This window comes from Peromyscus californicus, unplaced genomic scaffold (genome assembly GCF_007827085.1).
Source record: "Peromyscus californicus insignis strain IS unplaced genomic scaffold, ASM782708v3 Scaffold_24__1_contigs__length_46423439, whole genome shotgun sequence".
In the NCBI taxonomy this organism is placed as follows: Eukaryota; Metazoa; Chordata; class Mammalia; order Rodentia; family Cricetidae; genus Peromyscus; species Peromyscus californicus.
Window position 1 is genome coordinate 36,898,928 of NW_026294535.1, and position 20,946 is coordinate 36,919,873.

Below are 20,946 nucleotides of genomic sequence, written 5' to 3' on the forward strand. Positions count from 1 at the left end.
GTTAGCCATGCCACCCAATGTCACATTTTCATTGCCTGAAAATGATTGGGACATAATGAGATGCCAGATAAAGGACCCTAGTCAAGTTTTATCACAGTAAGTGGAGTTTCTTTATTAGTGGATGTGTTGATTTATTCTTTACTAATGCAGAAACATTTTTACACACATTTTCTTGTAAGAAAACTATTGATATCAGTAAGTTCTGCCCTATGAGGTGATACATGCAAACTGAACTATTCCAGCCTTTTGCACCCTAAGGCCAGGACCATGATTGGCATATGAAATATATCTTTTCCTTAGTAAAAGATGAAAAACTACTTTATGAAGCATTTCAAAAAAATTGGATAATAGTCATAATAATATAAATTTAACACTGACACATTAAAATCTTTATAAGGCTGAAGAAACTAAGAGATTATGGTGATGAGGCAGAGTTAAGATAATTTAAAAAATGGAACAATGCCTTACATTGGTCGAATGCTTGAGTTGACGAAACATGTTCACGTGAAGAGTCTCATGAAGGAAATGGCAAGTCGAAGGTCACTGTTGATCATGGGTTCCCATGTGAGGGGAAGATGCAGAAGCCAGTTAGTCTGACATCTGGTGTGGTCCTTGGGACTGTGTCCAACGCTGCTAAGTGTGAGCGTGTTGTATGTCCTTGAGCCCTGAGCTGACAGGCTCTCTCTGCCTTCCCTCTCTCTCCAGCAGTTCTGACAGCTCCGAAGTCCTCACTGTGTAGAGCTGAAATCTGCTCAGCCCTTGGTTTCTGTCAATTATTCTTAGCTACACCCTCAAGGTGATTCAGAACCGGCTCCAGCCCCTTCCACATGGCAGCCCTTTCAGCAGCTGGATGATGTTATCACTTCTCTTTTAAGTTTTCCTTCTTCAAGCAAAATAGCCCAGTTCCTTTAACTGCTCCCCCACCTAACTTATTTTTGAGCCTCTTTATTGGCCCGTGGCTCTCTCTTCTCAATACGCCCAAGTTTAACTCTGTGCTTACTCAAGTATAGCACTCAGAAGCCAGTCCTCAGCTCAGCAAGCCTGCCCTGTCCTCATGAAGACAGCCGATCCTGCCAGGGTCACCCACTGCAGCGTGTGGGTTTGGACTGCACATTGTAATCATCCTTCATTTTGAGCTTGCTGTTCATCAAGATCTCTGAGTCTGGGTTTCTTAAGGCATTGCGTGAAAACCAGGTGGAGTTAGCTTTTGACTGCTTTTTTGTTTTGTTTGGTTTTTTTGTTTGTTTGTTTTTAATTTTTCAAGACAGGGTTTCTCTGTGTAATAGCCCTGGCTGTCTGAGAACTTGCTTTTGTAGACCAGGCTGGCTGTGAACTCACAGAGATCCACCTGTCCCTGCCTCCCAAGTGCTGGGATTAAAAGCATGTGCCACCACCCTCAACACCCCCCACCCCACTCCTACCCACCCCCACCCCACCCCTACCTACCCCCAACCCTGGCTAGCTTGTTACTATTTATATTGACTTTTCATAAGCAAAGTATAAAATATACTTATTTTCCTCTTATTAACTATCATGTCTTGACATGTAGCTAGTCTTTCCAACTTGTCCCTCTAGCCCAGCAGTTCTCAACCTGTGGGTCATGACCCCTTTGATAGGTTCTCATATCAGATATCCTGCATGTCATTTATGTTATAAATGTTACAGTTATAAAGTAGCAATAAAATAATTTTATGGTTGGGAGGTCACCATAACATCAGGAACTGTGCTAAAGGGTTGCAGTATTAGGAAAGTTGAGAGCCACTGATTTGTAGGGTTAGGAAGGTTGAAAACCAATGCCCTAGCCTCTCTGACCCAGACAGACCTCGTACACTCTCTCTCCTGTAAGCCTATAGTTGCCCCAGATTTGCTGAAGCCCCACAATGCAAAACAAAGGATGACTTGGGTAACCATGTTCTTTATTGTCTGCCGCTACTTCACCAAAATGCCCCACTTACTCATTCAACAGATGTTTAAGGTCTAGCTAGCATCATTCAACAGGATGAGGTCTCTGTTCTCATAGAAGGGCCCAACAGTTCACAAGTCAGCAAACAACTACCAACAATGATGAATATTTCTTAATGGAAAAAGGAAATAGGCTGGAATGACCGAGAATGATGGGGGAGAAGCAGGGTTGTATAATAAAGGTCTACAGTGGGCAACCTTGATTTTAGTGAGGGTACAAGTTTCACCTAGTCGTCTCTGGGGTGACTTCTCCCTCTCCCATTCTCCGATGCCCCAAGCCAGTCTCCTTTATCCAGATCTGGATCTTTGGGCCCTTGGGTCTTAATTACCGCTGCTTCTAACTGAGGAAACCCTGATGGTTTCTGGGATATCGCAAAAGTCAATATAAAAGGAGGAAATCATCATCTCTTGAATTCTCATCCTCAGGGAAATTGATGCTCTCATGGTCTCTACAATCCTCAACTCTCAACTCAGCTATGTTTCTGTCTGATTGTTTGAATTCACTTTTACCATTTGTATTTTTCCTAGAAAAACAATCTTTTTAATCCAAGTTTAAATACATTTGCATATAATCAAGTAATCTCTTGATTAATTCTTTTATTTTCTCAGTTTCTAAACACATCCCTAATATACATTCCTTGATATATTTGTGTTACTGACGTTTCCGTGATTAGATTATTAGTGGTTTGCTTTTATTTTTTCCCCCAGAAATTATCAGTTGTGTCTACTTATTATTCCCACTCTGGGTCTCTGACATCACATTTTGCCTTCGGTTTAACTCTTTCCTTCAATCCCTTGGATTTTGTTCCTTTCCTGGTTTGAATTAGATGCATCATCAATGTATTTCCATGATTCCTTGTAGTGTTCGTAAGGGTGGCAAAAGTCGGTACCAGAGGCCCCTGTGCCCAGTCAGAGCCCAGCTTTCTGAAGAGGTAGTTAAGGAATGCAAACCGCTACACTGAGAGCACACCTCACCCATCCTCCTGTGGTGGCATTCCGGATTTCCTTCTACACTGAGAGCACACCTCACCCATCCTCCTGTGGTGGCATTCCCGACTCCCTTCTACACTGAGAGCACACCTCACCCATCCTCCTGTGGTGGCATTCCAGATTTCCTTCTACACTGAGAGCACACCTCACCCATCCTCCTGTGGTGGCATTCCAGATTTCCTTCTACACTGAGAGCACACCTCACCCATCCTCCTGTGGTGGCATTCCGGATTTCCTTCTACACTGAGAGCACACCTCACCCATCCTCCTGTGGTGGCATTCCGGATTTCCTTCTACACTGAGAGCACACCTCACCCATCCTCCTGTGGTGGCATTCCCGACTTTCTTCCACTTAGCCTCAGGTCTCTACATGCTCATGTATCATTTCTATCAGCTCACCCAGTTTCCAGTGAGTTCTGGTGTTTCTACTGTGGTCTCTAGTTTTATAGAAGGTGGCTTTGATGTATATTTTTATAAAAAAAAAAAATTGATAATCTATTTGGTCACCTTTAGCATTTGCTCTGTGACAGGATTTTCCTGTTATACTTTGTTTCCCTTCCTCCCTCTCTCCTCCTTTCCTCCTCCCCCCTTCTCTCTCCCTCCCTCTCTTCCTACTTCCTTCCTTCCCGATTTTTTTTTGTTTTTTTTGTTGTTGTTGTTGTTTTTCAAGACAGGGTTTTTCTGTGTAACAGTCCTGGCTGTCCTGGAACTCACTGTGATCCACCTGCCTCTGCCTCCCAAATGCTAGGGTTAAAGGCGTGCGCCACTACAGCCTGCCCCCCTCTTATTTTAATATAAACTTAGCATACAGCTTGTGCCCATCCATTAAAAACTAGCACTCACCACCCCATTGAGGAAATCTACCCTGAACTGGAAATTTGCTCCAGACTCTGAGCAAGCTGCAAGCTCCCATTGCGCTCTAGGCTAGCCGCTTCACTGCGGTGACAGGATAAGGCTTTTATCCAGCTGGCAGGGAGCAGAAGCTGCCGCGCTCGCTCACCGGAAGAACTGCGCCCCCCTGTATATGCCCTCTCTCTGTCCACCCCTCGTTCCCCTGGTGATAGACAGGGTCCAGGGTGTTTGCTGCCACCAGCTGGTTCAGTGCGTCCTCACGTTCTAAGCAAACTGTTGCTGCTCTGTCTCTGCCATGGCCTCTGTTTTGGCTGAATGGGGCTCTGCGAGTCTCTGCGAGTCTCTTCTCTCAGCCCCATCCCACCACCACCTCCACCTCCACCACCACCACCACCACCTCCACCACCACCACCACCACCAGCAGCAGCAGCAACAGCAGCAGCAGCAGCAGCTTCTCACATGACCCTCACTCAATTTGCCAATTTCCCTCATGTTCTTTGGAGTCATGGACCAATTACAGGTGCAGTGAAGACAGGGTGGGATTCTGCTATGCGTCGTCACTTCCAGGGGTGACGTCTGAAAGCGGGAAGAACTTTTTCCTCCCTCTGCCAATTTTCAAGCAGTGTTCCTCCAGACCCGTGAAACGTTCGTTGGCAGGAACAATTACAAATAGCCGCTGGAGCATATGATTTGATTTTCTTGTTCTTAACAAAACTGGGTCTTTGTAAAAGAGATCTGGCCAAGATTGTCTGGCTTGCCTTCTTATGCCAAAATTGGTTTCCAAAACTACAAGGAACAACAAGACTTACAGCCCCCAAATTCTAGGCTCAAGGAGTAAGTTCCCCAAAAGCATTTTCAAACTTTTTATGTAGGAGCCAATACTGTTTGGCTTCCTTTCCTGCAGGAAGACTGGTTGGGAATTAAAGGCTATGGATGGAAAATACACACAGAAAAGCAAGTGTGACTGGGTTGGGGGTGTCGGGACTTAACGAATATCTCAGATTTATTATCCCTAAACATGAAAATCACCGTGCCAAGGCTATTTGGAAGAACCTACATTTGTGAAGCTTTATCTTCCATTCTGCAAATAAATAAAATGAAACATTGTGCTCAGCAGAAAGAACCAAGACTGAATTTTAAACCCTCATTACGACGCAAAATATAAACCTCGATATTAAAACCAAGATGCAGAAGAAATAAAGAAGAGAGAGGGATAAAGATTTACATTTCTGAATCAAGGCAGTGATTACTTACAACATATATTTTTACAGTTTCTTTGATCAAAGTTTCACTTAAAATGCAGTTTACGGAAGCCGGGCAATGCCTCGGTTGGTAAAGTGTCTTCCACACAAGCATACAGAGCTGAGTCGGGCTCTCCGTCTACACTACAACAAACAAAACAGTCAAGGGTGTCCCAGCCCTGGAGAGAAAGAGAAGGGAGGATTCCTAGGGCTTCCAATCCAACCAGATGCCGGTCAATGAGCTCCAGATTTGGTGAGAGATCCTGCCTCAAAAAATAGGTGGAGAGCATTTGAGGAAGATACCAAACATAAATTTCTGGCATACACAGACATGCACATGCATGTGCATTCACACACACACACACACACACACACACACACACACACACACACACACTACACAAACACATACACTCATACAAATTTAGTTTCAAATATCATAAACACATTTTAATTTCATGTACTTGCACCGCCATTCAATAAAAACCAACTTACATTTTTGCAGTTTATTTTTCGTTTGCAAAAGTTTCAGTTTGATCCCAGCATAAAGGATTATTCCTCAGCATTTGTTATCTTCCTACCTCTGAAAAACAGCTTGCTATTATACCCGCCTAATTTTCTCCCCTTTAAGTCATAGTATTGACATCCGCCTGTGTAGTTGGAGTTTTCCTGCCTGGCCCACAGTCAGGACAAATCTCTGTCACCCGCCAGTCCCACAGCCACTCAGACCCGACCAAGTAAACACAGAGACTTATACTGGTTACAAACTGTATGGCCGTGGCAGGCTTCTTGCTAACTGTTCTTACAGCTTAAATTAATCCATTTCCATTAATCTATACCTTGCCACATGGCTCGTGGCTTACCGGTATCTTCACATTCTGTTTCTCATCGTGGCGGCTGGCAGCGTCTCTCTGACTCAGCCTTCCACTTCCCAGCTTTATTCTCCTCCTTGTCCCGCCTACACTTCCTGCCTAGCCAATGGCCAATCAGTGTTTTATTTATTAACTAATTAGCAACACATTTGCCATACAGAACATTCCACAGCACTTCCCCCTTTTTTTTTTCAAAAGGAAGGTTTTAACCTTAACAAAGTAAAATTACATACAATTTGGGAATTTGGGCGTAGCTTCTCTTACTACTTCCTGCTGGAGGGGGGTGCTGTATCTTATGGGGATACAAAGAAAATTTTAGGATTATGGAATAGTCCATGAGGCTGTATCGTCTGAGCCAGATGCCTTCAAACCGTTCTGGATGTTGGATCATCTGGGCCATGGTGTCATCGGAGACCTTTCAGGGGGTCTTGGCTGGTCAAACCTGATGTATCTTAATCTGGAACAAATCCATAGCCTCTGGCTTTCTGTGGAAACAAAAGCAGAGTCTCCTTTCCAAAGTAACATATCCTTATATCCAAATTTTGAAGTCAAGGTACCTTTAAAATATACATTTTGGCATAACTCAACACGCCTGCATCAGTTAGAGATTGCATTCGCCTAGTTGTAAAGGAAAACCAACACAATTGCATTTAACCACAGTGCAGATTTACTGTCTCACACCGTCATCCAGAGCCTGGTGAAGGTGGGCAGTGCCTTGGTGGCATCAGGGCCCACGCGTCTTACTGCTTCTACCCCTTAGCGTCTCTGGTGTCTCCCCGTCACTGCTGCTTTTGTTACACAGCCTCCATCAAGTCTGGAGCATCACGCCTACGCTCTCACTTAACTCTTTCTTTGAGTTATCTAGTTTCATAGTCCTGTCAATGTTGCTTAGGAAAAAAAAAAACAAATAAAGTCAAAGTCATAGACTCTCTTAAAAAATAAAAATAAAAAGCTCAAAGACTCTCTTGCTGCTTCTCTGATGTTACAAGCTAAAGCCAAAGGCCTTGAGTTTCCAGCATAGAACACTCTGTAACTGGGCCTCTCTAGGGTGCACTTTATTCCATTCTATCCCAGATTCTTCATTACTCTCTAAGCAAGTTTCGGCCCCTAGTATAATAAATACCCTGAAAACAAATAGTGTTTGCATATGTTAATCCACCCTGTTCTTTATCAATCCAAAATATGTTGAGAAGTAAAAGTTGGAGTTAGCTATAAAGTATGTGTAGGGGGGTAGTGTATGGGTGTGTGTGTGCGCACAGGCATGCTCCAGCTATAAAGTGTGTGTAGGGGGACAGTGTATGGGTGTGTGTGTGCACACAGGCATGCTCCTGTGGTGGTATTGTGTTCCCCAAAATATTGTGCACCCTAATAAACTTATCTGGGGTCAGAGACAGAACAGCCACTAGATACAAAGGCTAGAAAATGGTAGCACTCACACCTTTAATCCCAGCATTCCAGAGGTAGAAATCCCTCTGGATCTCTGTGAGTTCAAGGCCACATTGGAAACAGCTAGGCATGGTGACACACGCCTTTAATCCCAAGAAGTGAGCCTTTAATCCCAGGGTGTGATGGCAGATAGCAGAAAGGTATATAAGGCGTGAAGACCAGGAACTAGAAGCATTTGGCTGGTTAAGCTTTTAGGCTTTGAGCAGCAGTTTAGCTGAGATTCATTTTGGATGAGGACTCAGAGGCTTCCAGTCTGAGGAAACAGGATCAGCTGAGAAACTAGCAAGGTGAGGAAGCTGTGGCTTGTTCTGCTTCTCCAATCCTCCAGCATTCACCCCAATAAGTGGCCTCAGGTTTGATTTTATTAATAAGAACTTTTAAGATTCCTGCTACATGCTCCCATACAGATAAGTGCACATGCTGAAGAAGGACCATCCTGTAGCCAGAATCAGGGTACTTTTCCTAACAGTGACATGATTTCAGTTTTAAAGATGTAGGCATATCAACACTGATACAGAACCCTGCAATGTTTTGGGAATCTATGCTCCCAAATATTTAGCACTTTTATCCTTGGGGGTCATTTCTCGATCCAAACTGTTACCAGCCCTCCAGCTGTTTGGCTGACATTTCCAACATCTGGAACAAGAGTTGTAAGGATTCTTCCGAGAAGTCTCCTAGCCATAGGATGTCTCACAGATTATTCCTAACTTACCACATAGCCCTGCAGCAGTGTGAGAGGATGGGCAGAGACAGCAATAGATCCAACCTGGCTGATCAGGTGACTTCCTGCCTCCTGCAGGGAGGAACACATGTAGGTAGTAGGAGAGCCCAGAGTATCTTCTTGGGAGTGGAGAGAATGCACTGATGGATTTGGGAGTAGAGAGCAGGCTTTATTTATTATGACTGCGTCTTGGCCATTACTCTTTCCAGCGTGGTCAACCCTATCTTCCCAGCCCTGAGACCTAGGAAATGCTGGCATGCTAACTAACCTCAAGCTTTCATTGGCCATCCTTTGACCCCTTTCAGGACCCAGGTTCTAGCCCCCAAATAGTGAAAATTTTTGTTAGTGTTGGTTATGTTGAATTCCTTAAATACTGTAAGACACGCGTCTGCTATTAAGCCATACGTGTATGTTTACACAACCTGAGGATATGGATTAAGAAATGTGTGGTAATTATGATACAGGCTATGGAGTCAGCCCTATGCACATGCCCTTGATTTCTCAGTTGAACCCCCAAAAGGTATACTGAAAAACGACATACTCCACCACATATTTGAAGTCGCCTTCTAAATGCTTTCCTCAAAATACCTACAAAGGATGTAATGCCTACCTTGCTATAAATATCCTTTAAATCTATGACTGTCAAAATCCTGGTGTTAGAGACTTAGCTGAAATTCAAGGGTGATGCATATTACATAACCTAACTGTTCCCTAATCCCCCCAATGTCTTGCCTATCAGGCTAATCAGATTTAATGCTCCCCTCCCCCATCAAAAACACAGTCTTTGTTTTGCAAGTCAGATAAACACAGTAATGCTCAAGCTTCCTCACCTTGACATCTTCCTTACTTCTGACTTTCAGAAAGAGACAGATGCCGGGGCAATGTGGAGGGAGGGATACATGCCTTACCCTCCGTTTGCCTGGTTGAACTATGACCCAGCCTCTGGGTGCCCTTCTCTCAGGAGCAAGGCTTTTCCAACCTCTCCCTGAATTTGGTAGCTTTTACTTACTTATACTCCTTGTACTCCAGGCCGAGCACCCTCAAGGGTTTAACATGAATGAGAAAGGAGCCTTGTCTTTGAAACATGGTGGAACAGTTGTGAAAGGAGAGGTGAGGCGTGAGACCTTGTCGGTCCAGAGTCCAGATCTGTGTCAGCCAAGGCAGTATGGGGAAGATGGAGGTGCGAATGTGGACCTGAAAACTGGTCCTCCTGAAACTGTGGCTTGAAACCCCCAGAAGGCTTAGGTGCTAGAAACCACCATTCAAAGCCTTTAACGTTGTCTTTTAATTGCAAATAATTATAGTAACACAGCTGGTTGTGAAGAAAGCCCTCAGAGCAGTGAGTCAGGCTGAGTACCACTGGGTGCTCGCTCTTGTTCCCGATCTTACTTTGCCATCTGACCTTCTTCTGGCCAACGATGTCGTATCTCAGTAGATGAGATAATAATCCTCACACCCTGCTTCTGTGTCAGGCTCCACTTTTCAGACTTCAGGATACAGTTTCAACACCTATGATTGGAGGAGTCCAAAACAAAGAGGCAGCCTGTCCCCAGTCCCCAAGCCTCGAAGCCAGACTTATCCAGACGCGGGGCTGAGTAATGAAGACTGGGATCGGTCCACAGCCAGCGGGTAAGGTGGTTGCCCCTCCCCCGATGCTGGTGACTTCCGGGTCTCAGAGGGAGGCATTGCACCCCTCCACACCCAGTGGCAGCTTCTGTTAGCATTGACCTTGTGAAGTCACCATGTTAACCACCCATATCAGCCACATCGAAGGTTCCCAAATCGTGGGCCTGCCCAGTGAGGGCCAGATAACACCAAGCAACATACAGTTTCCCAGAGTAGCACTGGGGGAAGTCAGCTTCTAGGAACCATGTCCTTTCTGTGGCAATCAACTCCTTTCCCTTTTCCTATAGGCAATTTCACACTAAGTCACATGTAGGCTACATCCAGAGTTCCTTTGCTTTCGGGCAGAGTCTCCCCTATGGAGCCCCAGGCTTACCTGAAACTCCTCTGTTGGGATTACAGGTGGCTGCCACCAGTCCCAGACAAGAGAACCATAGAGGGGCGTGTGTGTGTGTGTGTGTGTGTGTGTGTGTGTGTGTGTGTCCGTGCAACCACAGGAACCCATCTACTCAGAGCTCACTAATGAGGCTAGATTGGCTGGCCCGCAGGCCCCAGGGATCCATCTGTCTCGACATTCTCACTGCTGGGATGGCTAGTGTGTATGCCCATACCCTGCTTTTCCACATAGGTTCTGGATATCAGACTTAGGTGCTCATGCTTACAGGGCGAGTATTTTTACTGAACGAGCCATTCCCTCAGCCCACGTTCCATACTTCCTTAGTGAAAGAAAGATAACTTAGGGTTGGTTCCTTATCAAAACATTTTTAAGAAAATTAAAAAGTAAAAGTATTAATTTGTTTATAGCGATGTTATAAATTCTTAGAGGAGATGTGTCCTCCCCCATAGATGGAGCAGAGAAAATATATTCCCATGGTACCGTCTGCCACAGTACAGCCACATCAATGCAGCCAGCCAGCAATAGCCATAAATATTCTCAAAGCCAGCTAGTAGTGACAAAGGCCATTTAATTCTGCAGGCCACTTAGCATTCCTAACATATCAGAGATGCCTTTACTTGGAGGCCACAGTCCAAAGAACCTTTGGTGAAAGTGGATCTCTTTTCTCCTCTTTTTTTTTTGTGTGTGTGTGTGTGTGTGTAAAATGAGGAGAAATATTCAGTATACAGAAGTGTATGTACATGTGTGTACAAGTTTGTGCGCATGTGTGCATTATGTGTGTGCACACGCCCGTGCATGCATGCACGCATCTTCCTTAACCCAGAATGTGTTTCTTGCGGGCAGCTTCGCAGGGGCCTCTGACAGTGCAGAGGCTGAACAAGAGGAAAACTTCTGGTCTCAAGCACTGGAGGACCTGGAGACCTGCGGCCAGTCGGGGATCCTGAGAGAGCTTGAGGTAGCCTCAGTCACGATGCTTAACTTGTTTCTACATTCATTTTTATTTTTATTTATGTATTTGTTTATTTTTTTGGTCCTTTTTACGTTTGCATTGATCACAGCCGTTCATTTAAAAGCTTTAACCCCTTTCCACAGGAGAAAGCTGACAGGCGTGTGTCATTGAGAAACATGACTCTCTTGGTAGCTACCCTTTCTGTTTATACTTTTGCTTGTGAAGCTGCCTTTCCCCCCGTCCCCGCCCTTGCCTTCCAGACAGCAGTTTGATTTTACACAATGCAGTTCTGACTGACTTGTGGCTTCCGCCATCGCTCCCTTGCTAATCCTGACTGTACCTGTTTCCCACCAAATCGCTAAGGAGCCAGCCCAGTCTCCCGACCGTGGTGCATTTCATTTCTCTTAGCTGCTTTAGAAAGGTTTCTTTGGCATGTTTTCATTTGTACCTGGTGTAGAAATTAATTTGATCGTTAAGAGGGACATAAGAGGAAACACAGTTGTGTTTTGGTTTTGCCCTTAAGTTGATAATCACGTGGCTGTTTTTAAAAAAGGCCGGTCTGTTTGATGAGCAGGCAAAATACCCCACCTCCCTGCTTTGCTGTTCATTGGAAATCTTAATTCTGTATTAACGTCACCCGAATCGGAGGAGGAATAAGCTGGATTGTGTAACAGCTGGACTCTGGGCGATGGCTTAAACAAAGCCGTGAATCTGCTGACAGTATTCGGACTTAGTCTGGGAAGGCCTGGAATGTTTCCTTTTATGTTCTTTTAAAGTTTCTAAGCTGTAAAAAGTAAAGTGGTGAAAAGTCTCATTTTTGTTTTGATGTCATACGAGAATCCCCAAGTCACTCTAAGGAATGCGAATGGCACTACCGGGTGGAACTCTCGCGCCTCTAAACTGGTTACTCATCTTTACGTTATTTTGCTTCTCAATTGCATGTGTGGAGACTTTATGTGATTCTAATGTTTGTGAACCTGCAAAGAGAATTCTAAAGGAAAACAGCAGTTTGAATTTATAGACACCATAGTATTACGTGGCATGAATCTTGGCTTCAGAGCACAGTTAAAGGACCTGGGTATGGATAGACTTATAAAATTGAAATTAAGATATGAGCTATTGATTTCTCTTTTATACAGTTTCCAAAAAGAGCACAATTCTTAAGTGCCAGCTGGTTTATTTAAACTTTTACCACCCCCTGTACATAGAATCACGAGTGGTGCAGGCTGAATCAGGAACATGGATTCATAATTCTTGAGCAAATGCACTTACCTAACTGACTTTGGTTCCCATGTCTTTCCCGTCTTGATACATTTCTCTTGTGGCACTCACACTTCCTAGAGATTCTTTTACATTGTGTACATTGACAGTCCTATAAAAAGTAACTGGATGAGCCTGGGCCATTACCTAGAAGTTGAGTTAGCTCATGAAAACCACCACCATGGAAGTATGTTCCAGAAGCCCACAGGTACCTCCGTAGCAGCTTTATGTGGTGTGGTCCAGGATATTACAAAAGAAGGAAGGAAGGAAAGGGACTGAGCTCTAAGCCAGAGAGAAGTTAAATCTTCAGTGAAGAGGAATGCTCACCAGTCATATTTACACTGTTATCACAAAACCTTGAAACATTGTTTAAGTGAATCATGTTCTCTTGATTGGGAAAGCTGTTACATTTTTATCAAAGCTGGAGTCCTGTGGATGAAATTTACCTTCAACATCAGAAGTTAAAGCAAACTGTGGAGTTTATAAACACAGATTAGCTGAAATGATTAATTAATTAATTAATTAATTGTGATTAAAATGAGAATTTACTACTCATTTTCATTATTGCTAGCAATAATTTAGGTTCAGCTTTATCACTGAAAAAAAGTACAGCCTTCCCTGAGGCTAAAAACTCAAACTAAGACTTCAAGTAATTTTTAACCAGTTTTTGGTGTATAAAACATAGGAATTGCCAGGTGGTGGTGCACGCCTTTAATCCGGGCACTTGGGAGGAGGCAGAGGCAGGCGAATCTCTATGAGTTCAGGAAAAGCCTGGTCTACAGAGTGAGTTCCAGGACAGCCAGGGCTACAAAAGAAACCCTGTCTTGAAAAATCAAAATAAAATGCTTTAAAAACCAGAAATTATAGTGATCTAATATTTACCAGAATGATAGAGAACCTGATGCTCAGTGAACACAAGAATAATCAAGTACTGAGTCTGCTGTTTCCTAGCTAATGCTCCTTTAACCTTTTTAACAGACAAAAGTTTAACCAGATGCCTGAACCTAAATGGTATTTCTACTTCAACTTTTATAATCCTTTTTAGATGTTGTTCATTCCCTTGACGTTTCGTGTAAGTGAGCCATCCAGTCAGGGTTTGAAAACTTGAAGGAGGAGCTGTTCTTACCTCTTCTCTTGGCCACTGGACCCTAGTAAAACCCACTGACACTGTCTCCTCTGGCAGCAGCTCAGACTTGTCAAAGCCAGACTGTCAGCCCTCAGCCTCAGTGACGGAGTGTTTCATTTCCCACATGCTTCCTGTGGATCTCACAAAAAAGAGAGAGAGAGAGAGAGAAAGAAAGAAAAATAGATATAAATAAAGCAGATAAATAGTCTAAGTAGGTAAGAACAATGGATGGACCGTCACCACTGCAGGGAAAAAAAAAATGATCACAGGGTACTGTCAGTTACCACAGATTAAACACATAAGCCCCATGTCAGTGCCATCAAATGAGAGATGTCTCATGACACCAACACAGCTGGCCACAGATTGTTAATAAGCCTCAAAAAAAAAAGGTATTTATTGGAAATACATAATGCTATAGATGCCTCCATTTGCTTAAATGTTAGAAATATTGGAGACTTTTTACCTACAAAAGGGAAGTTTATTTGGCTGAAGAAGCCTGAGAGCCTGTTGGTCAAGGAACAAGACTGCAACTGGACTGCTGGGATCCCCCATACCAGACTCGTGACAAGTTACAGAACCTACCCAGGTGTCCCTTGTCTTCCTCCCGTTGTGAAGGAATAAGACACGTAATCTCTAAAATCTACGTATGCCGTTGCTGAATCCTAAGTAACACTATGTGCAGTGCTCGGTCATCGGCGAGGATTTGTCTGCAGCTAGAATTTCCATTCTCAAAGGCATCAGTGACGTACGTGGTCCAGTCAGAACCGGTGTGTCGGTTTTGTCTCTCTCTCTCATGCAGTTGTTAGATCTATGTACATCTGTGCCAATGCTTGGCTGTTGTGCTTTCTTAGTGGCACACGTATACACTGAGCATCAATGGGGAGATGTAAACTCTGACATCAGACAACTAAAGATGCTGTTCACTTGGCAGTGTTCCCTTTAGTGGATAGCTACCACGAGTGCCCTTGGTTCAGTTACTGCTTGTATGACCTTGGGCAAGAAAAATGCCTTGCGGAGTTGGGGATTTAGCTCAGTGGTAGAGCGCTTGCCTAGCAAGCGCAAGGCCCTGGGTTCGGTCCCCAGATCCGGAAAAATGAAAATAAAAATAAAGAAAAATGCCTTGCACTTTGGTCTCCTATAAACTGGGATGAGTGAAGGGCCTACCTTCCAGACTTACGAGGCTTAAATTAATGAATACGTTCAAAAGAGTTCAACAAATCAAGCTTTGTTGCTTATAGCTTTTTCATTAATGTCATCAAACCACATTTTATTTATTCACCTGGGTATGGACATAATTTCTGTTTCTATAGTTTCAGGCACCTTTACCAGTGCACACTTTTGTACATAAGCATCACATAAAGAATAGAAAGATGACCACAGTCCTGTTTCTAGAATCCTGGCACCCTCTAATATGAGAAATGTCCATTCCCATCATGATACTGCTTTCAAATTCTTTTTTTGTTCTAGTTCTGAGATTCAGGGATATAATCTTGCCATTGCTTATGTGTTATTCAGGGAATATATTTGAAGCTGAGCAAACTTCCCTTTCATTGGTAAAAATCCAATCCAAGCCTCACAGTTGAGCGATGATTAAATTGAGCAAATGGTTGAATCCAATATAAAAGGGTAATTTTTTTTAAACCTCCCTGAGAATATCACACAAAGACCACTTCTAAGAAATACTCTGGGCCATGAGATACAGAAGCCAAATGCCAATGAATATTAAAAGATGCATCTACAAGCTTCTGGGTCAGGTCACGGGACCAGAAAGAAGATGGTCTTGACAGTGCCAGGCTGGAAGTGTTAGGAGACCCCTTTGCCTCTGTATCAGTCATCCCATTCCAGCCTAAAGAGTGCTTCTGTTGAGGCCAGAGGCAGCATTACAGTCAGCGGCAGCCTGGCCTCCCCCATCAAGCTTTCTGACCACTTCTCTAAGACACACTGAAGGTGCCTCCATGAATCCTAGCTCTTAGAGCCAACTTGGTGGGAAGTTGGTGCTTAAAGTGCAGTTTGCAGTAAACTAATGTTGGAGCTTTTCAATTTGCTTCAGCATTGCTAGGGGTGGTATTTGATTAAATAAACTCAAGGGCTTAAGTACTTCTATTCGATTTGAGATGTGCATTATAAATGTAATTGCAAAGCTTGTTCCAGACTTTCATAGTTCGGCTAGTGCGTCCATTCTCCAGCCTTTGGTTATGCCCTGAAGACACCATGTTTTGACTGGGCAGAAGGAGAATTGTGCTTAATGTTGAGCAAGCAAGCCCTTCCCTGAGCCGTGGTTTAATTGTCTCTGAAAATTGTCAATGCCACAGGCAACAATCATGTCGGGGAGCACCATGAGTTTGAATCATGAGGCTCCAACGGCTCGCAGTCAGCTGGGGCGGCAGGCCAGCTTCCAGGAACGGAGCAGTTCACGGCCACACTACAGCCAAACAACTCGCAGCAACACCCTGCCCTCAGACGTGGGCAGGAAGTCGGTAACCCTGAGGAAAATGAAGCAAGAAATGAAGGAGATCATGTCCCCAACTCCCGTGGAGCTTCACAAGGTCAGTAGACCTCCTCCTCCTTCCCTGATGTCAAATGTACCATTCTGCATGGTGCTGTTGCTTTGGTACGAGCTTGGCCATGACTTCTCCTGTGGGCTCAGCCCAAGAGAGAAGGTCGGAGTTGAAGGACAAAGCCCCAGAGACTTACCTCCTAAAACATGTCCCCTGGGAGGATTAGCCTGGGAAGCATGAAAGATTGATGTTTCAGGTGATGCGTTTATCAAACGTTGGTCAAAATCTCACAAACATGTGAGATTCCTATGTTGGGCTCTGATGAATTAGTCTGTGCTCCTTGGAAAGTGGATGGATTTTTACACATCTTTTGTCCATCGCCTCACTGATAAGAGACCTAAAGTTCACTGTAAGCAGGCTTACCCCTCAGTTGCATGCCTACAGTAGACACGAAACTCTCCACACAACATTTGATGTCCTGGGCCGGGGCATGTTGGACTATAATGTTTTCCACTTCCCGGAGAAAACTCCCTGTCACACTTAGCCACACCCAAGAGCTGCCTTCAGAGTTTAAGTGGCGCAGGTGTGACTGCACTGGTGGGTCCCAGGCCAACAAGAGCAGTGAGTGGCAGGGAAGTGTCTCTGGCTTCCATTGCTAGCAATGGTACTTCATTCTTTCTTAATATGTGAGGACGTATAAAAAGTAACAGCCTCAACCCCACTTTTCATGAGAGCCAAGATGCTCCCTATCATTAATAATCTCCTAACATAATTCATTTTACTCAGTAGAACACATAAGTGTCAGGTTGAAAGGAATTAACAGGCCACCACTCCCTTTGCCTATAAAGACTTCAATTTCCCTAACTGCCCTATAAAACATAGCTATTTGTTCTGTAGCTGATAGAGTATGATGGGGGTGGATAATGTAATGAGTTAATGTAATGAGTTAAGCTCTGGTTCTGGATCTTTCTTTTTAGCACACTTTGTCCATTCATTTGACATATGGCCTTTGTCCATTCATTTGACATATGACATATATATATATATATAGGACTGTGTAGCCTATATAAACACATCCCCTCAAAGGATGTACTGTCATCCTTGGGGAGTGCAAACACCTAGGAAACAGTGGGAAGTTAGAAGGGGTCAGCACAATGTCAGTAGCAAGCCTCGGAGTTCGGGAGGTGGCACTTCCCCTACTGTGAAGGAAACAGAAAAGACTTCCTAGACATAGGTATTGACTGTGGAGAGGAGGTGGAGGGTGGGGAGACATTCCAAGCACAGTAAGTAAGCATGTGCAAAAGAATAGCAAACAGCATAGTGTGTTTCAGGTGTGAAAATAGTCTCATATGACCAGGGTTCTTTGCATTAGGAGAATTTCAAAAAAGCAAAGATACCTCTGGCATTTTCCAGTTAGGGTCCAGATTTGAGCCCCCTTGCACAGTTTAGCTTGTTTGTCTGGTTGTCCTAAATATATCTGCTTGGTAGCTCACATACCCTAACTCGCATATCGACGTAGACCATCATGCCATAGGAAATCCCATGGCCACTAAATTGCAAAGGCTACATGTTCATTGTCAATTCTGCTCTGCCAAGAGGAAACCCAACCCTCCTAGTTCCCTTGGGGGGGTGTGAACCCCCTCTTTCCCTCTTCTCTCAGCTTCCACCCAGGTTGAGAAAATCATGCCTGTTTACCTCCTCTTCTTTAGCCTCAAAGAAATGATACCAACACGCACTGAGTACCTATTGAATTCTGTCTGTCTACTGTGTATTTTTAGCTCTCCCAATAGACATTGAGTTGGCATGTATTATTCTCATTTATACGATAAGGAAAGTTGCAGCATGAAATTCTCTCTCTCTCTCTCTCTCTCTCTCTCTCTCTCTCTCTCTCTCTCTCTCTCTTTCTTTCTGGAGTGACGCTATCTCCTCAAAGACAGCTACTTTATGGCCCAGGAACATAAACGTCTTGTCTCCCTATCATCCCTCCACTGAAAGCATTCAGCAAAAATCCTGACAGTAAACTGGATGTGGAAATTGTTATAACTGAGAGTTTTTAGTGGGGGGCTCTGCTCGAAATACAAATCTTATTAAGAAGGAAAACTGTATCGCTCGCTTCTTCATCTAACAGCTGGCGGTGGATCAGTTGGCAAATTTGTGCACCGGTGTGTGAATTGAGGGTGTGTGTGTGTGTGTGTGTGTGTGTGTGTGTGTGTGTGTGTGTGTGTGTAGGGGGGCGGTGATCGTGAAATCATGGGCACAAATGTGACCTGATAAATGTCACACTGCTTGTCCCCTTAGTTTGTCATTTCTCCTAAAAAGTGGTTATGTGCACTTCTCCTGGAGCTTGACTTTCTTCCAAACGTATCCCCAACAAAATGAGGTTCTCAGAGACTACATGTGCTCTGTGATTAGAGACCCCTAAAGCGTCTACTTAAGATGGGGCTTGTGGGCTGATGCTGTGGAGTTCTTGGGGCAGCTTCTGAGACCATCTCGAGGACCTTCAGGTGAATTTGGTTACCCTGATAGACCATCTAGTGCGTTTGCTGCTTAGCACACCTCCAGTGGTTGAGAAGGAAATGGTCACTAATTAACAAAGAGACTGACCTCAGAGTAAAGACTCTTCTTGATTGTGTCTGTGTCTTACATGTGTGCCTCTCTGAGTACCTGAAGTCATGGGAAAGCACACTAACATGTGGATTGTTTAAGTCAATTTGCATGGCTGTGATAGTTTCTAATGGAAACTGATTATGGAAGGAAAGATTCAGTTTGGTCCGTGGTTTCAGAGGATGCAGTCCATCCCAGGAGGTGTGGCGTGTCTTGAGACGCTGTCTTTACATCATGGACCAGAAATGGGAGAACAATGCAGGAAGCAGTCCGTGATAAAATGTTCCTACAGACCCACCGCCAGCAACCTACTTCCTCCACTGAGCCACCACTTCCTAAAGTTTCCACAGCCTCCCAAAACATTGCTAGCATCTGGGGTCAATCATTCAGATAGTGATGTCATGGGGAACATTATACATTCAAACCATAACGTTGAGAGAGTTATCTTCCCTCTGATCCTGCCTGCTTGTCAGAAGCCTTTGTCAGAACTTAGGGGCAGCGTGGAGAAGGAGCCACAGAACTAGGAAACTCCCCTGCCTCCTTAGGCTGAAGATAATGAAGCTAGGTAGAGCTGAACAAACACTGGTTTTCAGTCCCTGGAAGGTTATCGTAGAGGAATTTCCCAGAGGCTACAGAATCAGAGTCACCAGGGTAGGTGACACCAATGGGCCTAAGCAGGCTTAGTGTCACTTTACTGTTTCAGTCTTTCTGGTGGTTGTCACTTGCCTGAAGTTTGGACCCATTTGTGTCCAAGTTGGATCAAGACAGGATGAGTGAATAGACACATCCATACCACTGTAAGAAAGGCAAGGGAAGTGAAAAGCTCAAGCCCATCATCTAGGAGTGGGTCACTAACATTGCCTTCATACAGAAGTGTTAGCTTGTCGGCTAGTTTCTTGACTGTGGTGGTTTACTGTTGTGGAATATTAGTGAAAGACGTGTTACATTCTTGTGTGTGGTTGAACATTTGTTTAATGATGCAAAGGTGTGTTGCATTCTTTCATGTTACATTTGTTGAACTCTGTGAAGCTGTGTTACTATGCCTGCCTAGAACACCTGATGGGTCTAATAAAGAGCTGAACGGCCAGCAGCTGGGCAGAGAGAAAGGCTAGGTGGGCCTGGCAGGCAGAGAGAATAAGTAGGAGGAGAAATCTTGGAAGAGGGGATTAAGGGGTAACCAAAGAAGAATGGAGGGAGCCAGCCACCCAGCTACACAGCCAGCCACAGAGTAAGAAGTAAAGAAAGGTATATAGAATAGAGAAAAATAAAAGTCCAGAGGCAAAAGGTAGACAGGATAATTTAAGAAAAGCTGGCTAGCAACAAGCCAATCTAAGGCCAGGCATTTATAAGAAAGAATAAGTTTTCATGTGATTTATTTGGGAGCTGGGTGGTGGGCCCCCCAAAGAGCCAAAAGAGTAAAGAGTAAAACAACCAACTACAGTTTACAACTGGATGGAGCAGGGAGACACCTAGGATCTTCATAAACACACCTTTGGGTGTCCTAAGGCATTTCCATAAACAATCAGATAATGAGGGCTCTGAATTAATTGATGGCATAATCCATTCAAGATTCCAAATTTGAGTAAGTTATGGGGAGGTGGTAGAACCATGGAAGGGGAAATCTAGTTAGAGAAATCAGATGAGTCTTTGAAGGACACGTCTGGCCGTAACATTTCTTTTTCTTTCAAGACATGTTCTCATATAGCCCAGGATGGCCTCAAACTCATTATGTAACCTTAAATATCTGGTCCTCCTGCTTCTACCCTACAAATGCCGGGATTACAGGTGTGTGTCGCCATTCCTGGTTTTATGTGATGCTAGGGACGGACGGGACTGAGGGCTTCATGCATGCTCCATCTCCAGCCTTTTGTCCCACCATGGATGTCCCATATCTGGGCTCTGACAACCATGGTGTGTCCTGCCTCACTGCAGATTCAGAATCAGTGCAGCCCCAAAGACCACATCCGTAGGCTCTGTCACAGGAAAATGGAGTGTCTCAGCTTGCTCTCACTCCATCGTTTCCTCCTCATTTTCTACCCATGCCTTCCTTCCCTACATTCCTTTTCTCCCCCTGTCCTTCAGCCATTGAACTAATTCCATGAGTTGCTAATAGATCACAGGCAGCAGTTTGAGAAGTAAAGGACGGTTGATTTAGAGAGAAGATGACCGTCCCTATGGGGTGCTTGTTAAAATACGGAGTCTGTGTTTTCAGGGACTCTTACATTTTAGCAACACTGTCAGTGGATTCTCTTGAGGACTAAAGATTAGGAATCACCCAGGAAAGTTTTGCTAGCTCTAGATAGGTGGTTAGTCTGTTTTAATGAAATCCCAGACAACAGGGTGGCAGACGAAGAGGAAAGCGTGGCTCCGCTTCAGGCCCCGGAGGTTCTGCGTTTTATCTTTCA

The 20,946-nt window shown here is 44.2% G+C and overlaps 1 protein-coding gene across 12 annotated transcripts in view; it reads left to right on the forward strand.

The window, feature by feature from the left end:
- The window catches only part of Grip1 (glutamate receptor interacting protein 1), a 644,324-nt gene that overhangs the window by 594,491 nt on the left and 28,887 nt on the right, over positions 1–20,946 (forward strand). For 9 of the 12 annotated variants that reach the window (XM_052753454.1, XM_052753458.1, XM_052753452.1 and 6 more), the window contains 4 exons: positions 9,557–9,713; positions 10,948–11,059; positions 11,197–11,241; positions 15,752–15,985. In XM_052753454.1, coding sequence (XP_052609414.1) covers positions 9,557–9,713; positions 10,948–11,059; positions 11,197–11,241; positions 15,752–15,985 — 548 coding nt within the window. The remainder of the gene's footprint in view (positions 1–9,556; positions 9,714–10,947; positions 11,060–11,196; positions 11,242–15,751; positions 15,986–20,946) is intronic. The other 3 variants (XM_052753460.1, XM_052753450.1, XM_052753456.1) reach the window with 1 other exon arrangement.